Source organism: Paramisgurnus dabryanus, chromosome 6 (assembly GCF_030506205.2).
Source record: "Paramisgurnus dabryanus chromosome 6, PD_genome_1.1, whole genome shotgun sequence".
Classification (NCBI taxonomy): Eukaryota; Metazoa; Chordata; class Actinopteri; order Cypriniformes; family Cobitidae; genus Paramisgurnus; species Paramisgurnus dabryanus.
The window spans coordinates 48,744,394-48,766,982 of record NC_133342.1 but is presented as its reverse complement, the minus strand read 5'-3'; the positions used below and the strand labels follow the sequence as shown (position 1 = coordinate 48,766,982).

General features: G+C 40.0%; 1 protein-coding gene across 1 annotated transcript in view; it reads left to right on the top strand.

The window, feature by feature from the left end:
• The window catches only part of cacna1eb (calcium channel, voltage-dependent, R type, alpha 1E subunit b), a 301,888-nt gene that overhangs the window by 119,976 nt on the left and 159,323 nt on the right, over positions 1 to 22,589 (top strand). The window contains exons 7-8 of the mRNA XM_073815042.1: positions 2,751 to 2,854; positions 3,062 to 3,177. Coding sequence (XP_073671143.1) covers positions 2,751 to 2,854; positions 3,062 to 3,177 — 220 coding nt within the window. The remainder of the gene's footprint in view (positions 1 to 2,750; positions 2,855 to 3,061; positions 3,178 to 22,589) is intronic.

Genomic DNA, 22,589 nt, shown 5'->3' with positions numbered 1-22,589 from the left:
ATTTGCCACCAATCTACTTGCAGGTTTGTTAATACGCAATGTGTGGACTTTAGACATGGTTCCATCCCCCAATTTATCCAATATTTAATACAAGAAAACACAAGAAGACAAGGACATATTACACAGTAACAAAAGACAGCTAAACCCGTGGGATATACACAGTGTAAATGAGATAAAGACCAGGGTGGTGGTGGTGGTGACAGGAACCTGGGAAGAAACATAGAAGAGATAAAGGCCATCTTGACCGTAACGGGAAGCTCAGGAGAGGTGGAGACTGGAGAGGATATTGTCTGCTGGCTCTGGTGTCGCAGCCATCCTATCTTCAGGCTTTGAAGTGGCGCCATAATGTCTGCTGACTCTGAAGATGAAGCCATGTTGTCTACTCACTCTGGAGAGGTAAACATAGGACAAGCAACCATTGGCGTCGAAGGTGCAGGCTTCCACAACCGACTTGGCCATTAATGCAAAGTCCAGGAGATCTGAAAAGTTTTAAATACTTCAAAAGTATTTTAGAGGCTGATTACACTTGGCATTAACATGCGTTTTCATCTATCGGATCACAAGTGGACGACGTTAATGCCAGGTGTAAACAGTGTTCAAAACGTTTTGGGCTCGACCACTTTCAACCACTTTCAGAGGTAGTCGAAACCCCATTCGATCGGATTGCTTTTGTAGTGTAAACGCACATGTGGTTGAATGTGTTCGAACAGCCACATGCAACCGCCTTCTCTCCACCCATTTATCTAATCTGAGGTACTAAACACAAGTTTTACGTCTTTTCTGACTTCTGGCGTGAACACACGTTGAACCGCGCTATTTATAGCCTTTCATTGATAAATCTGATGCCGCTGATCTTCGTAGTTTAATTTTGAAAGCGTGTCAAAGTTGCGCGATCCTATTTCATCAATTTCGCTGAAAATTCAAAGAAAGCTCTAACTTATACAAGTAAAAAAACACTGTGCAGCATGTTTACTTGCTAAACAAGCAGCGGATTCCAACATAATATTAGTTTGCGTCCATATAAACTCATAATTACTCCCGCTCGCGTTTATATTGACAGCAGAGAGACTAGCCCACGGTCTCACAGACCACCCCCTCACAGTATTCAGGACAGAAGCGGTCGAAAGTGGACAAAAGAGACGGATTTAAATACCAAGTGTAAACGTAATGTGTCTCTCTCGTTCACTTGTGATCCGATCGATGAAAACACATCTTAATACCAAGTGTAAACAGCCCCTTAGATAAATTTATGCTCTTCAGCTGCAGCATGAGAGGGTGCACAAATTGAAAAACTGCTCTGATTGGCTGTGTTTTTTATTGTGTCATATTTCATATATCGCATTCAAGGTAAACAGAAAAATTTAATATTTGTTGCATCTTGTTAGTATGCAGTGTCAGGGACTATTCAAATGTACATCCACAATCATCTCTTCCATGTCATTTTAATGTTACTGTTGTGGCCTCTTTGCTCAATTGCTGTAGTGCTAATTGGTATATTTGTCTAGAAAGGGTAAACAGGCCCCTCTTATTATCACATAGACCCAGACATTAAGAAAAAAATGTGTAGAAAATAAATGTATAAATAAATAAAAGTTGACATAATACATAAATGAATTATTACATTGTATTCATATAACCTTTTGTTTAAGTATGATCTCTGTTGCACTGCATTTTTGACTGCTCTCCACATGTCAAGCTTCCTTGGTTTTAAAAACAGATGATTCCCTGGATGTAAAATTGACATGTTTGCAAAATATTCAACCCTATATCACGAAATTGCGTGACTATTTCACGCATGGACCAGCGTGACAATGTCACGCTTTGCCGCGTTTGAGCGTGAGCATGTCACGCTTTCTGTTTGTGACATTGTCACGCTGGTCCATGCGTGAAATAGTCACGCAATTTCGTGATACTGGGTTGAGATATTTCCCGGATGATCACCACTTAAAACTTTGCAGATTAAATGCTGCAATCTAGATGGCAAGTTAAACTCAAAGTAACTGTTGTAGCTCCACCATTCACAGCAGTACACACATTTGATGTAGTAGCTGTTTTTATTTTTCTGTTTGCAAACATGATGTAATCACACAAAGACAAATTACTTCAAACTCACAATTTTTGCAAATTCTGACCCGACAGCTCAAATTATTAATCATTATTATAAGCTTACCATTGCAAATCTGGGTCAGGTATAGAGACAGTTTTAAACACTGTTTTTTATGTACTTACTCAATAACTGATTCTTCACCTTTGTCACATCAACTTAGCATTCTAAGTTTAATAAACTACATATTCAAGTTTCTTATCTTACCTAACTTGATTAAGTTACAAATGATGTATTAATAAGGTTGAATTAACTTTTTTGTTACAGTGTATATTAAGTATAGAAATGCATTCTAAAGTGTTAGGTTAACCTATACTTACTGAATGAAGATGCTAACTTGAAGAGTTGATGTGTTGTCAGTGTTGTCAGAAACCTAATATTTGATGTTTTGTTCAATCTGAATTTGTAAGCTGTCAGGTATAAATAAAACATGAATATATTTAGAAGAGTACATAACTGTAAGGCCCAATCCCATTTCTCTGTCTTACCCCTTCCCTTTACCCCTACCCCTTAGTTTTGCGAGTAAGTCCCCAATTGGGATAGCCCTTACTTGCCTACTCTAAGCTAAGGGTTAGGGGTAAGACAGAAAAATGGGATTGGGCCAAATTGTCCTTTGTGTTGATTATATATTCTTATCTTTCCTTAGACCAATGATGCTTTGGGACCCACGTGGAATTGGATGTACTTTATTCCTCTAATCATAATTGGCTCATTTTTTGTTCTCAACCTAGTTTTGGGTGTCCTCTCTGGGTAAGAAAATATATATTTTTAAAATTTGAATGATTTAAAATTATTGAATGGTTTTCGTCTGACAATGTAACTTATATTTATTTTTGGGGGTTAGCAAAAACAAGAAAATACTTTTCTTTTAATAAAGCAAAAATCATTCTTTTAAACATTTGCTTATATTTTGTGTGAATGTCCCCTGTAATGACCCTTTATTGTCTATGCCCACAGGGAATTTGCTAAAGAGAGAGAGCGTGTGGAGAACAGACGTGCATTTATGAAGCTTAGACGCCAGCAACAGGTGGAGAGGGAACTCAATGGCTACCGTGCCTGGATAGATAGAGCAGGTACATTTATTGTTTTTAACATATTACATCTAAGGGTGGTTTTCGCAGAGTCGAAAATTACATTTTCTTTGGAAATCTCATAGTTGTCAGTCAATCCCCTTCGGTTGAAGGTTAGTTAGAAGTATATTGGTGTAATGAACTCTGTCTGTGTACCCTGCCTTGTACTCTTATTTTGAAGTCATGTCTGTGTCATCCATGTCTGTAGTTCTTTGTAGTTCTTTTGTTCATTGGTCCGTGTGATGATTGTTCCCCAGGTGTGTCTTGTTTTCCCTGATTACTCTGTGTATTTAAGCCTAGTGTTTCCAGTGTCTGATGTCGATCGTTGCTAGTTGTTATGGTGTTTCGTGTCCTAGTTCCTTGTTGGAAAACCTGCTATGTTTTTGCTTGTTTGTTGTTATTTTTAATAAACCTCACTGCATTTGGATTCGCATCCTGTTTTACCTGGATTTTAACCGTAACAGATAGTGATGGCGAAGTGAAGCTTTCTTGAAGCAGTGAAGCTTTCAACCCAATTGTATCTGAAAAAGGTTCATTACTCGAAGCTTTTCAAATCAGAGCTCAATGAGGACCTCTGCTGGTGAAAGTGCTGTTTCACAACATGTTCCACAACCAAACAGCGTATTAATTTAATTATAAAAGGAAAACTTAATGGATTGGCAAATTAAGGATAGATTCATAAATAAATGTAACAATATATTAAATACATGACCAAAGCATGTTCCATTTCATGCGAATGGTACTCAAAACAAAAATAACAAATTAAGTATAGACCTTGACTCAAAAGTATAAAGTGTGAACCAATTAAAAAATATATCATGGTATTAAGTGGTGCAGAAAAGTCTTTTTACTACTATATATATATATATATATATATATATATATCATAAACTCACTATACAGTAATCGATTCCGTGTAATGCAATACTCCAATACAACCCATGAGGGCGCGCCACGCATTGCACAATTCTAAACCTTTGAATCAGATAACGAAGCAGTCACGTGGGTGTGTGTGAAACGAAGCTTCGGACGTCATTGGTCACGTGATTTTGCCAGAACGAATCAAGCTTCGATACAAAGCTTCAATGAAAATCGGTTCGTTTTTTTGACACACGCTTTGGAGCTTCGGTGTCACTGGTAACATCACTAGTAACAGAACGATCGACCAACAGGATCCAGCAGCAATTCCTTGTTCCCGTGATTTCCCAAGTTCCCTGGTGTGTTCTCTGTGTCCCTATGCTCCGTCTCAGCAGTGTCCGAGTGCACGTTTCACCCCCCACCGCGGAGGAAGAATGGTGGAACGCACTCGCCGACCTGACTTCCCTCCGGCAACAGGGGCAACCTGTTTGCTGTTTTGCGCAGACTTTCTGGTCACTTTCGCGTGGCCTGGACCTCAGTGACTCGGAACTTAAAAACTATTTTAATGAATGTCTCGACGAACCCGTGCCGCAGCAAGAGGTGGATGGGCTGCGAATACTGGATTTCTGGGGCTTCGTCGGTTACCTGCATAACCGTAGCCGATGGAATTTGTGGCAGTTCCCCGCCGAAAGACCCGCGGAGACTGAAAAATTACTCGAGCCAGTCATCAGGAAGCCAGCGCATTGCTCACGTCATCGGCAATGGAGGAAGAGACCCAAGGCCGAGCAATCCGCTGTAAGCACAGACGCTGTTCTCTCGAGTTCTGTTTCCGAGTGAGTCTTCTGATTCCCCTGAGCCGAGTGAGTCATCTGAGCCCACTGAGTCATCTGAGCCCACTGAGTCATCTGAGCCCACTGAGTCATCTGAGCCCACTGAGTCATCTGAGCCCACTGAGTCATCTGAGCCACAGTGGTCAGCTAGTGTGGTCATCGCGATGCCCCAGAGACTCGTTATTGTCACTGAGACTATGGCCAGTACTGAACTCTCGGCCTGTCCCAAGATGGCAGTCCCCAAGCTCCTTGCCCTCACTGTCTGGTCCAAGATGACTAAATGTGAACTTTCTGCCCTGCCTAACCTGGCCCAGAGGGCCTCTCTCTGTTGTTCTCTTTTACCCAGGTTCCTGATACCACCAGCACCACCCTGGTATCCACTCCCTCTCTGGCCTCTGGCTCCTCCCTGGGCTCCTGCTCTGCCGGCTCCTCCCTGGGCTCCTGCTCTGCCGGCTCCTCCCTGGGCTCCTGCTCTGCCGGCTCCTCCCTGGGCTCCTGCTCTGCCGGCTCCTCCCTGGGCTCCTGCTCTGCCGGCGGCTCCGCCGTGGTCCCAGCCTTCGCCCGCGGCTCCGCCGTGGTCCCAGTCTCCGCCCGCGGCTCCGCCTTGGTCCCTGCCTCCGCCCGCGGCTCCGCCTTGGTCCCTGCCTCCGCCCGCGGCTCCGCCTTGGTCCCTGCCTCCGCCCGCGGCTCCGCCTTGGCCCTTGCCTATGAACTTTCATGGTCCGAGCCCACCGTCCCTCCCCCTGGTTCCACCTCCATTCCTCCGCCCACCTGGACTTTATTGTGGACTCTCTGGGAGCGTCTGGAAGCCGCTCTTAGGGGGGGGGCTATGTAATGAACTCTGTCTGTGTACCCTGTCTTGTACTCTTATTTTGAAGTCATGTCTGTGTCATCCATGTCAGTAGTTCTTTGTAGTTCTTTTGTTCATTGGTCCGTGTGATGATTGTTCCCCAGGTGTGTCTTGTTTTCCCTGATTACTCTGTGTATTTAAGCCTAGTGTTTCCAGTGTCTGATGTCGATCGTTGCTAGTTGTTATGGTGTTTCGTGTCCTAGTTCCTTGTTGGAAAACCTGCTATGTTTTTGCTTGTTTGTTGTTATTTTTAATAAACCTCACTGCATTTGGATCCGCATCCTGTTTTACCTGGATTTTAACCGTAACAATTGGCTTTATGTAATTACACACTTTCAGATTTGGCATGTTTTAAACCAACCTGATCTCACAAATGACTGTGAAATAGTCACGCATTATTTTGCTCAGTTTTGCATGACATTGTCACGTATTTCCACCATTTTACATGCCCCTGCCACGACTTTCTTTTCAGTGTCAGTTTTACATATTGGTTACTCAACGGTTTTTCCTATTTTTAAACAATTGTCGCTTCGGTTTGGGGTTTGCTGTTTGCGTTACGATGTCACTTAAAGTACTGGTTTACACTATTTTTTCTTATGCTTTTTAAACCATTGTTGCCTGACATTAAGGTTAGAGTTGGATTTGGGTAAGGATGTCATTTTATGTAACAGAAAGTTGTTCTAACCCCAAACCGAAGCGACAATTGTAAGAAAATATGAAAAACAATTGAGTAACCAATACGTGAAACTGTCACGGAAAAGAAAGTCGTGGCAGGGGCATGTAAAATGGTGGAAATACTGAGCAAAATAATGCGTGACTATTTCATGTATTTTTTGAGATCAGGCTGTTTTAAACAGTGTAAAATCTGACTTTAAGGGTTAGAGAAGAGTTTAAAATTTCCAAAAACGTATTTACAAACATTCTAGCATCAATATTGGTTTAGTCACGACAACTCAAGATACATTTTAGCATTTTTAACCCTCCGGGGTCTTGGGCATCCTTGAGCAGTTTTGACCTGCACTGACATTTGTGCTTATTTCAGTTGCTTAAAAACATAATAAAGTCTCATACAGTGTTCAGCACAAACTGGGCTACAATATTATGTGAGCAACATGTATGTACGTGTTTGTATTTTTGAGAGAAAAATGTTTATGTGTGGTTTTTGAAAAAGCTAAATTTTTAAGTCACTGGTTTTAAGTCCACAAATCCCAAACTCACGTTTCACAAGATTTTTCAAAATAGAATCTAGTAGTCTAGAGTTTTTTCTTTAAAATGATGTAAAAATCATTCTGCCTACTCATTCACATAAAACAATATATTGATTTACAATTTTTAAGACACTTTTTGTTTTTGCTAATATTTATATAGACATATTTTGTTATAATTTCACAAGTAAACCTTGTAAAAACCATGGTTTTCCTACAGAAAAAGTTCAGCCATATTTTTGGCTACAAATACTATAGTAAATCATGGTAAATTTAGAAAGTGGTGTAGTGTACTGAGTTGTTATTGAACTCTGGTAAAAGTATTATTTGGCCATTGTAAAAATGATCACAGGGTTAGTGTTTGGTTGGCCAGTTAGAGCAGTAAAAACACAAGAGAAACTGCCCATCATCAGGCCCGGATTAACACAGTGTTACGTCCAGTCAATCAGGGCTCCAGACCAACTTTTTTGTTTTTAGGTGCACTGTAGCCCCTGACTTAAAATTTTAGGAGGGCAAGCAAAACATTTAGGGCACACCTTAAATCTGCCTGCAGTGCAACTATTCATGTTTTTCCCAAAATAAGTATATTACTGAAAAATACTAAATAGACTTAACTCTATGCAGTTGCTGCACATGTCATTGTGCATAATTGATGAAACTTTTAGAATAGGAAGTTATGAACCAAAGAATCATACAACCCCCTTGACAGGGGCGTTGGACTGGGGGTAAAACCAGTACTGATTACCAGGGCGCTAAGGGAAGAGAGGGCCCTTGAAAAGTCTGTAATATATTTTATTTTACTTTGATATTTCATTTCCTAATAAAATTTCATAATGAATGTCAGATGAAATGTAAAGTTCTATAATGTGTTTGGAGTTAATGTAGGCTAGAAGTTCTCCAGCTCTCTCTGTCTCATCTTTGCAATGTCTAATTAAACCCGCGCCGCAAGTCTTGCGGGGTTATGAGTAAAATGTGTTGAATTTACCTGGGCTGCGTAGACCAATCAGTAGATTCAATTGAGCGGTAAAAACCAGATTGCGCATTGCATATTTTTGTCATGGGTGCCCGCACATGCGCGGGTACTTGTAAAACAAACCGCTCACGCTGTGTTAAAAAACCGATTTTGTCTGGAGCTTTTGGTGCCCCCCATTACTTGGTGCCCAGGATAATCCGACCCTGCCCACCATTGTCTGGACTCTTATTCGTGCCAAAATCAGAAGAGTAATCTAAGTCTCTTTGCAGAGTGATTGAAAAATAAAGAGTTTGCAGTGCGTGCGACCCCAGAAAGTTGTGATATGTCATGATATGTCAATGTAGCGATTCAGCGGGAGGAGGAGAACGGCGTTATTTAAAACACCATAAACCTCCGACCGAAACACTACGGGAATTTAAGGGAATTTGGGGAAATTCCCATATTTAGCTCAAATGGAATAATAAGTACAATTAACTGTAATGAATTATACAAATTATTAAGATTTTAAACTGATTTAACAGAATAACAATAACAATTAATTAATGTATTTGTCCAGCAAATACTCATAATTGTACATTTAAGAAGTTAATTCCGTGGCCTTTAGAAAATAACATTCTTACTGCTATAAAGTATTTTTAAGCATGTAGCTTTAAGATCTTAACGGCAGATTAAGTGACATTTATTTCATGAGCATTGAACACAGAAACAATTCAATTGTGAAATGCAAAACCGGTTTATTAAACTACGTTACACTACAAAAACACACAAGACTAACTATACATACAAACAACAAACAAGAAACATATATGAAAGAGAAAGAATGGAAAATTAAGAGAGAGAGAGAGAGAGTAAAAGAAGGGCAATATCACTATAGACTTAACTTCTGCACAAACCATCAGAACTCTAAGAATCACCTTAATTAAAAGGGGCAATAACTTTTACAGCGAATGAACAAGCGATACTTGCGTTTGTCTTTTGTGAGGCACATGTGTACATCCAGCTGTATGGGCGCGTATGCGAGGAAGAGAGTTCCTGAGTTTGTGGTCACGTGACGGAGTCCTTGGAGGTGTCCGTAGGAGTTGTTCCTTTTTGGGTTAATCCGTCGGTCTGGTTAATCTGTGGCGATTAATTTGTCCAATTTGTTAAAGTTTGTCCAAGTGTCAGGGTGCCCGTGAAAACTATCCGAGAGAGGGACAGGTCTCACAGCGAGCCCGGCTGGGCGCCGCGGCCTCGCTGTTGAGCAGCCGTGTGGCGTGCTGTGTGTGAGCTGTGTGCTGTGAGCATCGATGAATTGGGGTGCAGGCCTCTTAACCTGAGTTTAGACCAACCCCTTGAAGTTCAGATGACCAATCCAAAAGGGTGTTGATAGAGTAGGAAAACTTTGTCTTTGTTTTACCAGACTCATTTGCATAGATGGACTATGCTAAAGATTTTGTTAAATAATAATTTTGATTAATATTTAACAAGTTTGATATCAGTTATGGTAAGATGATGCACATCATTGATCAGGGAAGGAAAAGGGGATTATTAAGAGTGTAAACAAGGTATGGTTTTAAACACACATCAAATAGTAATCTCATGAATGTGAATTATGAGACATGCTAAGATGAACAAAGCATCCCTATAGTGTTACAAGAAAGTGGTTCATCACAGATACAAACATGCAATACAAGGATATATAATATATACAATTTAAACCAATTTATTTTGGTCTTAGCTGTGATCTTAGACAGACACATTTTTGTGTCACGGCTGCTTCGTCTCTGCTCCCGGTTTGAAGTTTGCTTTGAGGTGTTTATTTGCTTAGATTGGCACAATAAACAGCCAGAGAGAGTCAATAGGTCTGGAAATGTGTGTTATCAGGAGATAAGGATCTTCTGATGAAAGCGTCCGAGCAGACCTGGTGACAAAATTCAATCTAGGGTCACAGCATGAAACCGTTAACGACCCAGACTGAAGAGACCTCCAGTTGACGTCCAGCCAGATGTTACATCAATGTATTTGGTCTTAGTGGAACTAGATCTGGGAGTGCTGGAAGTGGAAGTAGGTCTGATAGTGGTTCTGATAGTGTGCTGCAATATAAAATTTACAGCATGCTAACAAGACTTTTTTAATGTTGAGCTAGAAGTATGCATATGTAATTTAATTAAAAAACTAATCAGGATTACAGTTACGTGTACAGCAATTATGTAATCGTAAAAAGCTGTGATTACAGTTGGCCACTAATATTAATTTCTCTGCATTTTGGCATGTGTGTTGTACTTTGCAGAGAATATGTTAATATGCCAGTGTATAGGTGGACATATACTGGATTCTTAAGTAGGATGTAAATGGTGCATTTAGAGTGCAGTTGCAGTGCATGTTCATTCTGCTTTAACACGGGCAGCACGAGAATCATGGCCCTCTTGCTACTTCAAATACTATAAAATACGGTTTGCTTTATTATGTTTAAATGCAAGCACTTTTAAATGTAACAGTTATGAATGTCTTGAAAATGCTTATTTTACTATTAAACTAAAAAGTTATAATTTATCCATATTTTTTCTGACCACCCCCAGTGTGTCACATGCTTTTGTTTCCAATGGATGTCATACTTTGCTGTTGAAGCATGTTATAACATAGCCGATTGATCAATACAAAAAGTATAATTTTGCAACTTCTAGACAAAAGGTGGCTACTTTGAAGAAGCCTGATGAAGGTCAGTGGACTGAAACGTTGTGTTTATTAACCCTCTGGGGTCTAAGGGGTTTTTAGAGCCCTGGGGAAGTTTTGACAGGCACTGACATTTGTGCTTTTTTCTAGAGATGTTCCGATACCATTTTTCTCTTCCCGATACCGATTCCGATACCTGGGCTCAGGGTATCGGCCGATACCGAGTACCGATCCGATACCTGGGTGTGTATCTGTAAAATATACAGCTATACATACTACTAGTCCTGTATGAATGGATATAACTGTTTTATGGTGTGCTTCAGACTTATTCCTGTATAAAACATGAACAAATACATACAGTGAACTAGGGTATTTTTATTATCTGAAAGACATTTGACAGTAATATTTATTTTTCCTAAGAGAAAACGAGCCACAAATCCAACACTGTACACACTGAAAGGGTATTTTAGTTTTAGAATAATTTGAAAAATCTGCGGAATCCTGTGGGATGATTTTAAATGTTTTTAGAAGAAATTAGAGAATTTAAGCTATTAAATATTACAAAATTGCATCTAAAATAATTACTTTTTAAAGGCTTACAATTAAAATGAATACACCAAACCAATGAGTCCCCTGAATTAAACTGGACCAACACGAACCAGATAATGTGCATGTCAAGATAGAATTATAGTTTGTAGCCTATATAAAATGACATATATTATTGTTAATATATATTATAGCAGAATAAAAGCTTGTGTAAACGTTCTCATTATGAATTAAGCACGTATGAAGATAATTTCATCAGTTTTACAACGCAATGTAAACTTTTTATTAAACATAACAAGAGCATTCGTCTTGTAAACGGATTTGAAATGATGGATGTGCTGTGCTGACTGTCGCGTCACATAGACGACAGAGACAAGTAAGATCTGCGGTAAAACTCAGTGGTAAGTTTTATTTCATCTCAAATATCAAATGGTTCATGCTCTTATCATTAAAAACAATCACAGCAAACAGCACACGCAGGGTTTATGTACTTATCAATGCTGCTCACAAACGTGCGAGGCTATGTATGTGTACTTGTTGTCAATGACAGTACTGGTCACTCATAAACGCGCTCAAGCGCAGGGTATGTGTGCTTGTCAATCATGGGCATTAACTCCGTTGAGTACTCCGCCAAAATCTGCGGGCGCGGATTCCGTTGAGACATGTCGATGTTTTGTTTTATTAGTCTGAAATACTAACAAACAGCAGACATCCGGCTGCATGCTTTCATTTCTTTGCCGGTCTAAGTAAACAGTGGTTGCGTCACGCATGAGGTAACTTCCTGGTGTTTGCATTCAGAGCAGCGAAGAAGAAATGAGTTTCGCTTTGCAGCGTTAGCTATAACGGGCATAACTAGGTTTAGTAAGAAAATGGTATCGGATCGGTACATGGGTTCAAGTACTCGCCGATTCCGATGCCAGAATTTTTTGTGGTATCGGCCGCATTTCCGATACTGGTATCGGAATCGGAACAACTCTACTTTTTTCAGTTCCTTAAAAACATATAAATGGCAAAAGTCTCATAACACTGTGTTCAGCACAAACTGGGCTACAATATCATATAATCAACATGTCAACACAATGTTTGTATTTTTGAGAGAAAAATGTTTATGCATGGTTTTTGAAAAAGCAAAATTTTTAAGGGACTGATATAAAGTCCACAAAACTCATTCTAAACATGTTTTAACAAGACTTTTCTAAACAGGATCTAGTAGTCTAGAGTTTTTTCTTCAAAATGATGTGAAAATCATTCGGCCTATTCACATAAAGCAAGATATTGATTTACAATTTCTAAGACACTTTTGCTTGGGAAAGGCTGTATGCGTGGAGGCGGGAAAGCTCCTGAATAATCAGTGATTGACAGCTGAGAGACAAAAGAGTTGAATTATGAGCCACATAATGAGCCTTGTGGGGATGTTCAACAGGAATGTAACTTTCTCTGTAGTAAAACCATGATAAGGTTTACTTTTCAATATAATGTAAATACACACACAAACACACACACACACATTATATATATATATATTCTCTATTGAAATATTTTCTTTTAATTTCACAAGTATAAGTTACCTTTTAAAAACCATAGTAGCCTAATCATGATGCCATCGTAAAGTGAACACAGGGTTAGTGTTTGGTTGGCCAGCGAGAGGTTTACTTTTGTGCAGTAAAAAGCTCAAAAGAACAACTGCCTATCATTGTCTGGACTCTTATTTGTGTTTTTGTAATCATTATAGTAGAAACACAACAAGGGACACGCGTGATAAACTTATCAATGTTTGTTTACAGCCGCCGCCATTACCTCACGTGTTGATCATGAAAGCAGTGAATGTGTGCACATGCGAGTGATCCTGTGTTTAATAAACTTGCTGTGCGGAGATATATGCTTAGACGCAACTAAATAAGGATTGTACTGTTTGTAATCGCGTATTTTAAAAGAATACCAAAAAGCGCGTCGAGTTTCCTGACTCGCGTGTTTGTGTATGTGCGTTCCCGTCACGTCAACTGTTTGACAGAAGACAAAGAAAACACTCGTGTCTGGAGATACTGAAACACATCCGCAAGTAAATAAGGATTTAGATGTCATGTTTGGTGCAATCGGATGGAACAACAAGGAATGGAGAGACTGGATTGTGGATTGCGTATCCATTGACTGCAGGAGGCATGAGTCATGCATATGGATGTTTCTGCTCGTTCACTTCAATGGCGCGGGGTTGTGGCGATCTCATCTCATCACAGTTAAACAGGTATCAGGAGAAAGACGGTACCTCTACTTCTTCTCATACAGTTTACACCGAATGACAATATCTGTTTTCAATCTCACTTACATCATTTAAAAGGAGACATTCCAAGCATTATGTAGACATTTATCTTTTGTTTTTACGAAAAGTATTCGTTAAGTTACAGTTTATTTTTCTGATGCGTTTCTGAAAGGACTTCACTGAGGGAGAGAGAACAAAACGCGCATCATGTTTATTTTCTTAATTTTGCGAAAAGCACAACATTTTCTTTTTATTGGGAGTGGACAGAAAAAAACTAGACACTTTAACGTTTTAAATGATGTATAAATCATATCTGTATGTCAAAAATCAGCAGAGTAATTTAAGTCTCTTTGCGGAGTGATGGAAAAATAAAGAGTTTGCGGCGCCCGCGCCGCAGTCGACCCCAGAGTGTTAATAAATATTTGCAAGTATTGGTAGTATGCGGGATCCTATTCTTTTATGAGTATTCGGCAGTGTTGTTAAACAGTTCTTATGCACCTATACTTCTTCAGGTATGCTGAATTTTTGTTGATTACTTTAAAGATGTAAAATGCGGATAGCACTTTCTCTGTGGTCAATGCTCAGCAGCTCGGGAGGCAGAACTCCAAAGAAGACTTGCGTCCAGGTGTGACCAATATTGAGCCTAATTTATTTGTCCCATATGGGACGTCATGTTTTTTGACTGCTATGCTAATCTTACCAGTGACTGATATAACAGGCTTGTTTGACTTCATGAGGCACCACAAGAACCGAGCAGCAGACAACATCAGAATTCAGCGAGAGCGTTTGGAGAAATCATACAGAGGCAACTGCTATCGAAATCCTATCACGGTACTTTTTTATGTCATCCACCACCTGTCAGTTCTTGGGGCGCCACAAACAGCAACAGCAGCGTTGCTTATCGTGACACTTAAGAATGATCTTCGACACCTTTCATCCAATCACAGACCCTAGGGCTGGGCGATTAATCGAAATCGAACCGCAATCGCGATGTGCAACGTTGCGATTAGCAAATCGCGAAAGGATGCGATATGATGCGATTTGAGAAATAGGCAGAGAGGCTTTGTGACAGTCTAACCAATTGAGCGAGCGCAAGTATGTCTGTGCTTTCTCCGTGAGAGGAACGTCAACCAAAACAGCGCTTCTCCTAAACTGACAAGGGGTTTCAATTTAAAGCCCGTGTCTCTCAATGCTTGTTAAATACTCGCGCCCGTTTCCCTATTGCAAGACTTTGCGCGTGCGTCTTCTACAACAGACAAGGTGTTTAAACTTGACGCACACGCACAGCCTGTGTCTCTATGCTTATTAAATACTCACGCCTGTCTCCGCAAGTCTGCATCACAAGACTTTTTGTGCGCGTCTTCCACAACAGACAAGATGTTTAAACTTGACGCACATGCACAGCCTGTGTCTCTATGCTTATTAAATACTCACGCCTGTCTCCGCAAGTCCGCATTGCAAGACTTTGCGCGCGTCTTCCACAACAGACAAGGTGTTTAAACTTGACGCACACGCACAGCCTGTGTCTCTATGCTTATTAAATACTCCCGCCTGTCTCCGCAAGTCCGCATCTCAAGACTTCACGCCCGCGTCTCTCAAAACGGATGATGCGTTTTACACACACACACACGCCCAACAATGCTTACAAGCCTGGCTCCTTATTTAAAACAAACTAATACCATTTAACTGGGTTGCTAATGTCACTTGAATGAAATGACATGACATTGAACGCATTTGGATTTTATATTCATTTAAAAAATCCCAAATGTAGCTTTTTAATATTTTGATAGTTATGAAGTTGAGTATTACAGTTCTTTGATTACAAAAACAAACAAACATGCATTCAAATCTTTCTAGTAAAACTCAGTCACCCATTTAAATATTTTAAATTGTTGTTAAAGTTGCAGCTATAATGAACCCACTTATTTAAATACTGTGTCAGTGTTAGTCCAAGCTAAAGATCATTTTACATTTCATACATTAAGAAGTGTTAATTATATTCTTAATTTCTTTGTTTTTGTTTCCTTATTTTCACAAAAAAAAAAAACATAAGAATACAGTTAAATCACCAGACCCATAAGCAGTATCAGTAAGATCTAACCATCTAAAGAGGCAGATGCACATTGCATCTGCTACAAAATTTAATCGCAAATCGAATCGCAATCGCAATTCCTGGCAGAAAAAGTGCAATTAGATTTTTTCCCTAAATCGCACAGCCCTAACAGACCCCTTTAAGCACTCATCAGTACAGGTTTAAAGGGGCAATGAAACGGTTGATTTTATTGTTTTATACTGTTGTCTGAGGTCTCCTTATGATGTTTGTGTGGTTTTACATTCAAAAACATCAAAAGCAATAAGTAATAGGCTATTTTGTAACATGGTTCTGATGCCGTCTGGCGAAATGGATTATTTGAAGGGGCGGGTCGCATTGAAGACCTTAGCCTTATTCCCCATCATTACATGTGGGAAAATATTTTAAATACATGAATGTGTAAAAATAGCAGCCGAACACAAATATGTTTGAGCTACAAAAGATTCTGGGTGCTAAAGATAATACATAAATGACAATGCATATAGTAAAGTAGAAACAAAACTTTAAACACGACGTGACTAAATTACCGTATACAACACAGTAAGCACGCATCGGAATTAAGGGTGTCACGATTTTGATTTTAAATCTAAATCGATTGAAATTAAGTCACAACCTCGTACTTCGAAATAAAAAATGGAATCATCGTTGCTGCTACGCCCCATGTCATGTCCCCCATGTCATGTGGCTTGCCAAACCGAAAAAAAAAACACACGTGTGAAGTGCTGTGAGTCAACCCTACTCTAACTTTGCTAGCTACAGCCAGTTGAAAGATAGCACGGCAGATGCAGGAGACAACATGCAAGCTGCTCTTTACATGCGAAACAAAAAACACACACAGCAAAGCGGCGTCTGTGACAGGACCGGTCGTTTCTCTGAATTGAGATCATATAAGTAAGGGATAATGTAGAGGCAGCCGGTAGTTATCGGGAAATAAGCCCCGACAGTGTGATCAGGACCCTTGTATACAAGGAGTCTTGTATCACACTGAAGGGGCTTATTTCCCGATAACTACTGGCTGCCTCTACATTATCCCGCTTATTACATGGCTACTTGTCACATAAGAAAAAAACCAGACATGAATATGAATTTGAAACATTTTATTGGCATATTTGTTTTAAATTAACATTTTTATCCTTCCGCGAAACTTTGCACAGATGCATAAAATGATCGTAATACCTTATTAAGATCCTCTGCTTCATACATGTCTGTCTCCATTTTTTTTCTTTTAGCCAGTCTTTGAGAAGTTTTAATGCCCATTCTGTATTTTTTTGTGTGTTGGCTTCGTAGCTGTCATGCTCTATTTTGTCAAGATCAGTCTCAGTAAGCTTTGTGTCTTGTCGTGGTTGTCGAGTGTTTGTCACAAGATGGCGCCAAACAGTAATCTTTATTAATCTTTATTGGCGCGGAGCGATTTTAATCGTACAAGTAGTACCGGCTATGCGTTATTACTTAGTCTCTTATTATTTGAAAAGAACTGCAAATGTCTCAACTGACCAATCAGAATCAAGCATTCCAGAGAGCCGTGTAATAACATGATTTAATGCTTTCTTTTTATATAGTTGGTTATTTGGTTATTTGGCTGTTTGTGCATATAAGATCTGCATAGTTACAAAATTCGGTCTAAATTCTGAAGAGATCGCTGATCCAGACCTGCCTAAAATGCCTCAATCTGAAATGCCCCAAGGCATTTTCAACTTGGCTTGGAAATTCTTGTGCTTCTGATTTAAGACTGTAAGTGTGTTTTAATTAGAATATTTGATGTTGAATCTTAAAAAACTACAGCTTACAGAATCTATGTTAGTTTTAGTTTGTCACACGTAAGATTAACATGAAGGGGATTACGTTTAATTTACCCTTAGTGCGGGAGTCACAAGTGTTTTGTTTTAGACAGGTAATGATTCAATTAACCTCTTAAGTGTCACCCCCCCCCCCTTTTAGGATACACATGAAAATGCACTATAAAAACTTAAATAGCTGTAATTCAAGAATGGTTTGGAATATAAACATAAGGTGGTCTTATTTGAAAGAAGACACATGGCAGATTATTCCTGAAGTAGAATCATTAAAAAAGATACTTTTTTCTAAAAATTATGGAAGTTTAAGTTTATTGTTATGAACATGTCTTTTTTTTGTTTTATTCTAATAAATGTATATATTTAAAAAATATGTTCTACAGTTTAAAGTGCTTAAGTCTAATCAAGATTATTTTCAAATTTCATCTTGATATCTTAAAAAATGAGGTTTCTGTGAGACTTGATGCAACAACACAAAAGGCCACTAGGGGGTGACTCCTAGTGGCCTTTGTGTTGTTGCATCAAGTCTCAGAGCATTTAGTTACTGGAACTGACATCTGACAACACAAAACATACAGAAACATTTTTTTTTATTTGACTTTTTATACAAATTATTCACATATATAACGTTTATGCCTTTCTGAACATGTGACAAATGGAGCTTATAAGAAAAAATAAAACAATTATTAGAATACTCAAACTATTTACATCTTTTCCACCATTTATAAACTTTGTACAACTTTTCACAACTTTTACACTTTGTACAACTTTTTAGGTTTAAACTACAAATTGTGCTCACATGCCAGGGGTTGAAACAGTCTTTTGTTGCCTGGAACACAGGTGTTCATTACATGCCTGGCATATTATGAGTGTTTTTTGATGGCACACTCTGAATCTCCTCCTCAAATCATCACTGGTTTCAGTGATGTATTTGGGCCTGTGGCATTGATGTGGCATTGAATCTGCCAGAACCAGGGCTTCACGAAACTCTCTTTGGGTTTTGGGTTTTTGTTTCCGTGCTAGAGCCATCTGCTGATGAAAGATGAATGCATTCACCATGGCAATATCAAGTGGTAGAACAGGGCACAGTACCACTTCCTGGTCTTTTTGAGGACGCTGTAATATCCGATGAGGGCATCGGAGAGTTATCCAAATAACAGGACATATTTCAGATCTAAAGTCAAACCTAACAGAGTAAATAAAATGTAAACATATCTACACAATATTTTATGTAACTTTTTTATTTTATGTAAATTCAACTCACTTGTTGTAGTCAACCACAGCAGTAGGTATGGGAATAGTCTGCACCATCCATTCTCCACCACCTGTCTTGATCCTCCTCTGTACCTTGAAGTCACCATTTGCTGAATCGAGAAGTAGTACATGAGCACCTCCCTTGTTTCCATCCATTCAACAAACAGTCCCACGGGAAGCATTTCTGGGCAGCCTGTTGTCAGTGGCTTGCGGGAAGCCCACCCGGTTGCTGCGAATTGTGCCGCAGGCCCAAATACCCTTCTGAAGGGTGTCTCTGAAGAGTAATGGACTGGTATAGAATTTGTCCATGTACAGCTTGTAGCGTGTTTCTAAGGTTCTTTTATCCACCAGTGCCATCACAGATTTATAGCCGAGTCCTTTAGTTTGTTCAGCCCTCATAGATAAAAAATCCCATGTGTAGCCATATTTGGAGTCAGCTAAAACAAAAAGTTTGTACCCCCATTTGGTTGGCTTGTCTTTCATATATTGTTTTAGCCCAATCCTGGCCTTTGATGCCACCATTCGTTCATCTACTGCAATGTCCTGATGAGGATGAAAAAAAGTCTTGCATGCAGTCCGTATCTGCTGATAGACCGGCTTCAGTTTGCCAAGGCGATCATAGGCTGGGGTTCCTTTTTTGCTCATGTTTCAGTAAGGGGTGTGCTCTTTAGAGCCAATCTGCTCTGATTTGTGTGTTAAACGCCAATGAAATTTCAATGGAATTGCAAGAATGGTATTGGCATACCACCCCACGATTGGGTGTATAAAACGGAGACGGCAAACACCATTCACTGCTCGTGTTTGAGGAGTTTGAAATGGCTCACATCAGACTAGTCGGCAGCATTGTGGCACAGAGGACACAATGTCTCGTTCCCTCCATCAGGGAACCGTGGTTACATACATAACGAGTCATTCCCTTTCTGTCTTCTACTCGACGTTGTGTCAATAAACAGTGTAAGGTGCCTTTATAAAACGCCCAACTCAGACCCATGTCTTGACATCCATAAAGCAAGCTTAGTGTCATGATTTCGGTCTCATTGGCTGCTTTGTCTTTGTTTCACTATGTGTTGTGTTTTTGTTTTGACAGCTCCACACGTGCGCGTCCTCCACCTGGTGATCTCATTACCTCTGACTTCTCTCACCGGCGTCCCGCACCTGATTCTTATTATTGTCCAATCCGGTTTGATTTAAATTCCCCTCGTTTCCTTTGTTCTTTGCAAGTTCGTCTTTGTATGTTCGTGCCCGCTAGCGTTGCTAGTTCTTGTCTAGTCTTAGCTCTGAAAGTTTTCTGATTTTTATCCGTACTTTCTGCTGCCTTTGCCCCTTAGATTCCCTGTCCCGTTAACACTCTGTTGTGGATTATATTCAGTCTTCATCCTCCATCCCAGCTGGTTGTCTCTTCTTCGCTGCTATCAAGTGTTACCCGACTGGTGTGGCAACAGTCGAGTTTCTCCCTCTGCATCAGTGATACTCCGGACGCCGTCCAGTGGCTCGTGCTGACCGGGAGCGTGCGCTGTCCAGCACTTAGTCAGCTGAAGACTCCGTGAGCCATCTCTCTCTCTCTCTGTGCCCGGCCAGGAAGCTCTCTCTATACCCTGCGAAGATTACATCGTGTGTCAACGGATTTAGTGGATGTCTACAGGCCTGCTGTGTTTCCCACTTTGAGTGTTTTTCCATACATATACATTTACATTTATTACATGAAGACATTGAGTGTTAGTCTCTTATACATACCCACTGATACTGTGTACCATCAATAAACCCTCTGCACTGGGATTCCTGAGTTGCGTGGTTCCTGACACTTAGGCAGGTACAATGTGCCGTACTGCCCCCTTATTGATATCATTACCTTCCAGTAAAGTGCAAGGGGTCCTCATCTGAGAAGGAGGAGAAGACCCCTCACCAGTAACACCAGCAGATAGCTTTGACTTAGCCACAGGGTACTGAAGTATACTGGGAATGTCCCAAAAATAAAGGATATAGAAAAAGTGGCACTACGGAGACCATAACTCACCCACTGGGGGAGCTCGTATGAAGATAGACAATGGTCTCAAAAATACTGAACAATGAAAACTGCTCCACTCAGTTTGTCTCGGAAAGCCAATGATGGAAAAGTACCAACCCATTCATCCGAAAGTTCATGTTGGCATAGGACCCTACTCTCATAAGAAGAGGAGAAGGTGCTAAGACAAGCAAGATGCCTGGCCAGCAACCGGCTAAGTGTTATTACCCTGGAGGTCGGTTGACACTGGTTCCCCACAAAGATTATAAAATCATGCAAGGTATCGCAGCTCTACAGATGTCTGTTAGAGTGGCGCCTTGTGCCATTACCCAAGAGGAGGCAACATCTCTAGTGGAGTATGCCCTCACTCCAAATAGACATGGAAGCTCCTGAGATCGGTAAACTAAAGTGATGGTGTCTACAATCCAATGCGACAACCTCTGTTTGGGGACAGCATTCCCCCTTTGCTGTCCGACAAAACAGACAAAAGAGCTGATCAGAAGTTCTAAAGTTACGCATGTGTTCCATAAAGGTGCAGTTTGCCCACTGAACACAACAATGACAGAATTGGATCCTCTCCCCCGGAAGGGAGCACTTGCCAGTTTACCACCTGATCCCTTAAGGCAGGGGTGTCAAATTCATTTAAGCTGAGGGCTGGATCGGAAAAAAATGTCCCCTTATGAGGGCCAAACATTATCATGCTGACATTACCCATACAAACTAAAATACAACTAGGCCACAAATTGCTCATAAGTAAAGAATTGAATTTACTTAATTGAATTTACTTAAATGAACATGAACACAGTAATAAATAAAACCATTCACTTTTCTTTGCAAATATACATTTTGAACACTAATGAGCACAGTCATTTAGCTAAAGCAAAGACAAAATTTTGATTTTGACATCGGTGGGGATTTAAATAATGTTATCTTAATCTTAGGTGTCATATGTATTAATGTTACATGTCAAAAACAACAAATATAAAATAGGCATATTTTATTTTTATTTTTTACTTTTTTGTGATGCCAATGAAGATTCTGACTGGGCAAATACAATACTGTACCATCAGATTTCCTCCCAATCTGCTCCAGCAGAAAAATTATAACACATTATACTTATTCTTCAGCCATCACAAAAAAATCACAAACCAAAAATAATAATAAAAAAATAAACTACTGTAGTTAGCAATTATTTTATTTTTGGTGCTTTCTTTTTATTGCTTTCTTTTATTGTTTGTGCTTTCTTTAATTAAACATTTTGTCATTTAGCAGACGCTTTAACTCGCATTTAGCAGACGCTTTAACTCGCATCGCTAATAAACTACATGCAGACAGCTCAGTGTGCACTATAGTCAGGGCCGGATTAACATAAGGGCTAGGTGGGGCTGAAGCCCCAGGGCCCGCGGGATTAGGGGGCCCGTGATTGGCTGGAGGAAATGAGATTGTCAAATCATAGGTGGTTGATTTGTGTATAATAAAATAACAAGACGTTATTGGAAAATGTGACTTGAATTATATAATTCACCGCCCAATCAAATTAACTCTACAATTTGCGCCAAGACGTTGGGAAACGCCTCTTTTCGTTATGGTTTCATGAACATTGTAGCGCTATAAAACGCTCGCTGGAGCAATAGTTACGCCCCTCTCTTGCAGACAGACCCATCTCCGCTGGAGTTCAAAAATGATGAAAAGAGTGATAGTGGTTCACAAAAAAAAGGAAAACCAAGCTTCACCTCCCTGCCTCGTCCCCGATCCGCGTGTTTTATATGTCGAAAAGGGTAAGCAAGCAGCTGAAGTTAATGAGTTAAGCACTATTTGGATGATAATCGCAGTGTTTCCCATACATTATTTGTGGCGCGCCGCCACAGAATCAACACTGGGCACCACGAATAGATTTTTCATGATTACCATTTACATTTTTATTTTAATATTTAAAACGGCTTCATTCACTATTCCTAGGGCCCAGCGGCGCCTCTCTCGTGCGCACGCGCTCTCTGTCTCATGCTGTGTGCGGCACCTTGACAGTGCATCTCTCACATGACACTGAGTGAAAGAATTAAAAGTTGGCGGGGTTTTCATGTCATTTTTCAATGTACTTGTATT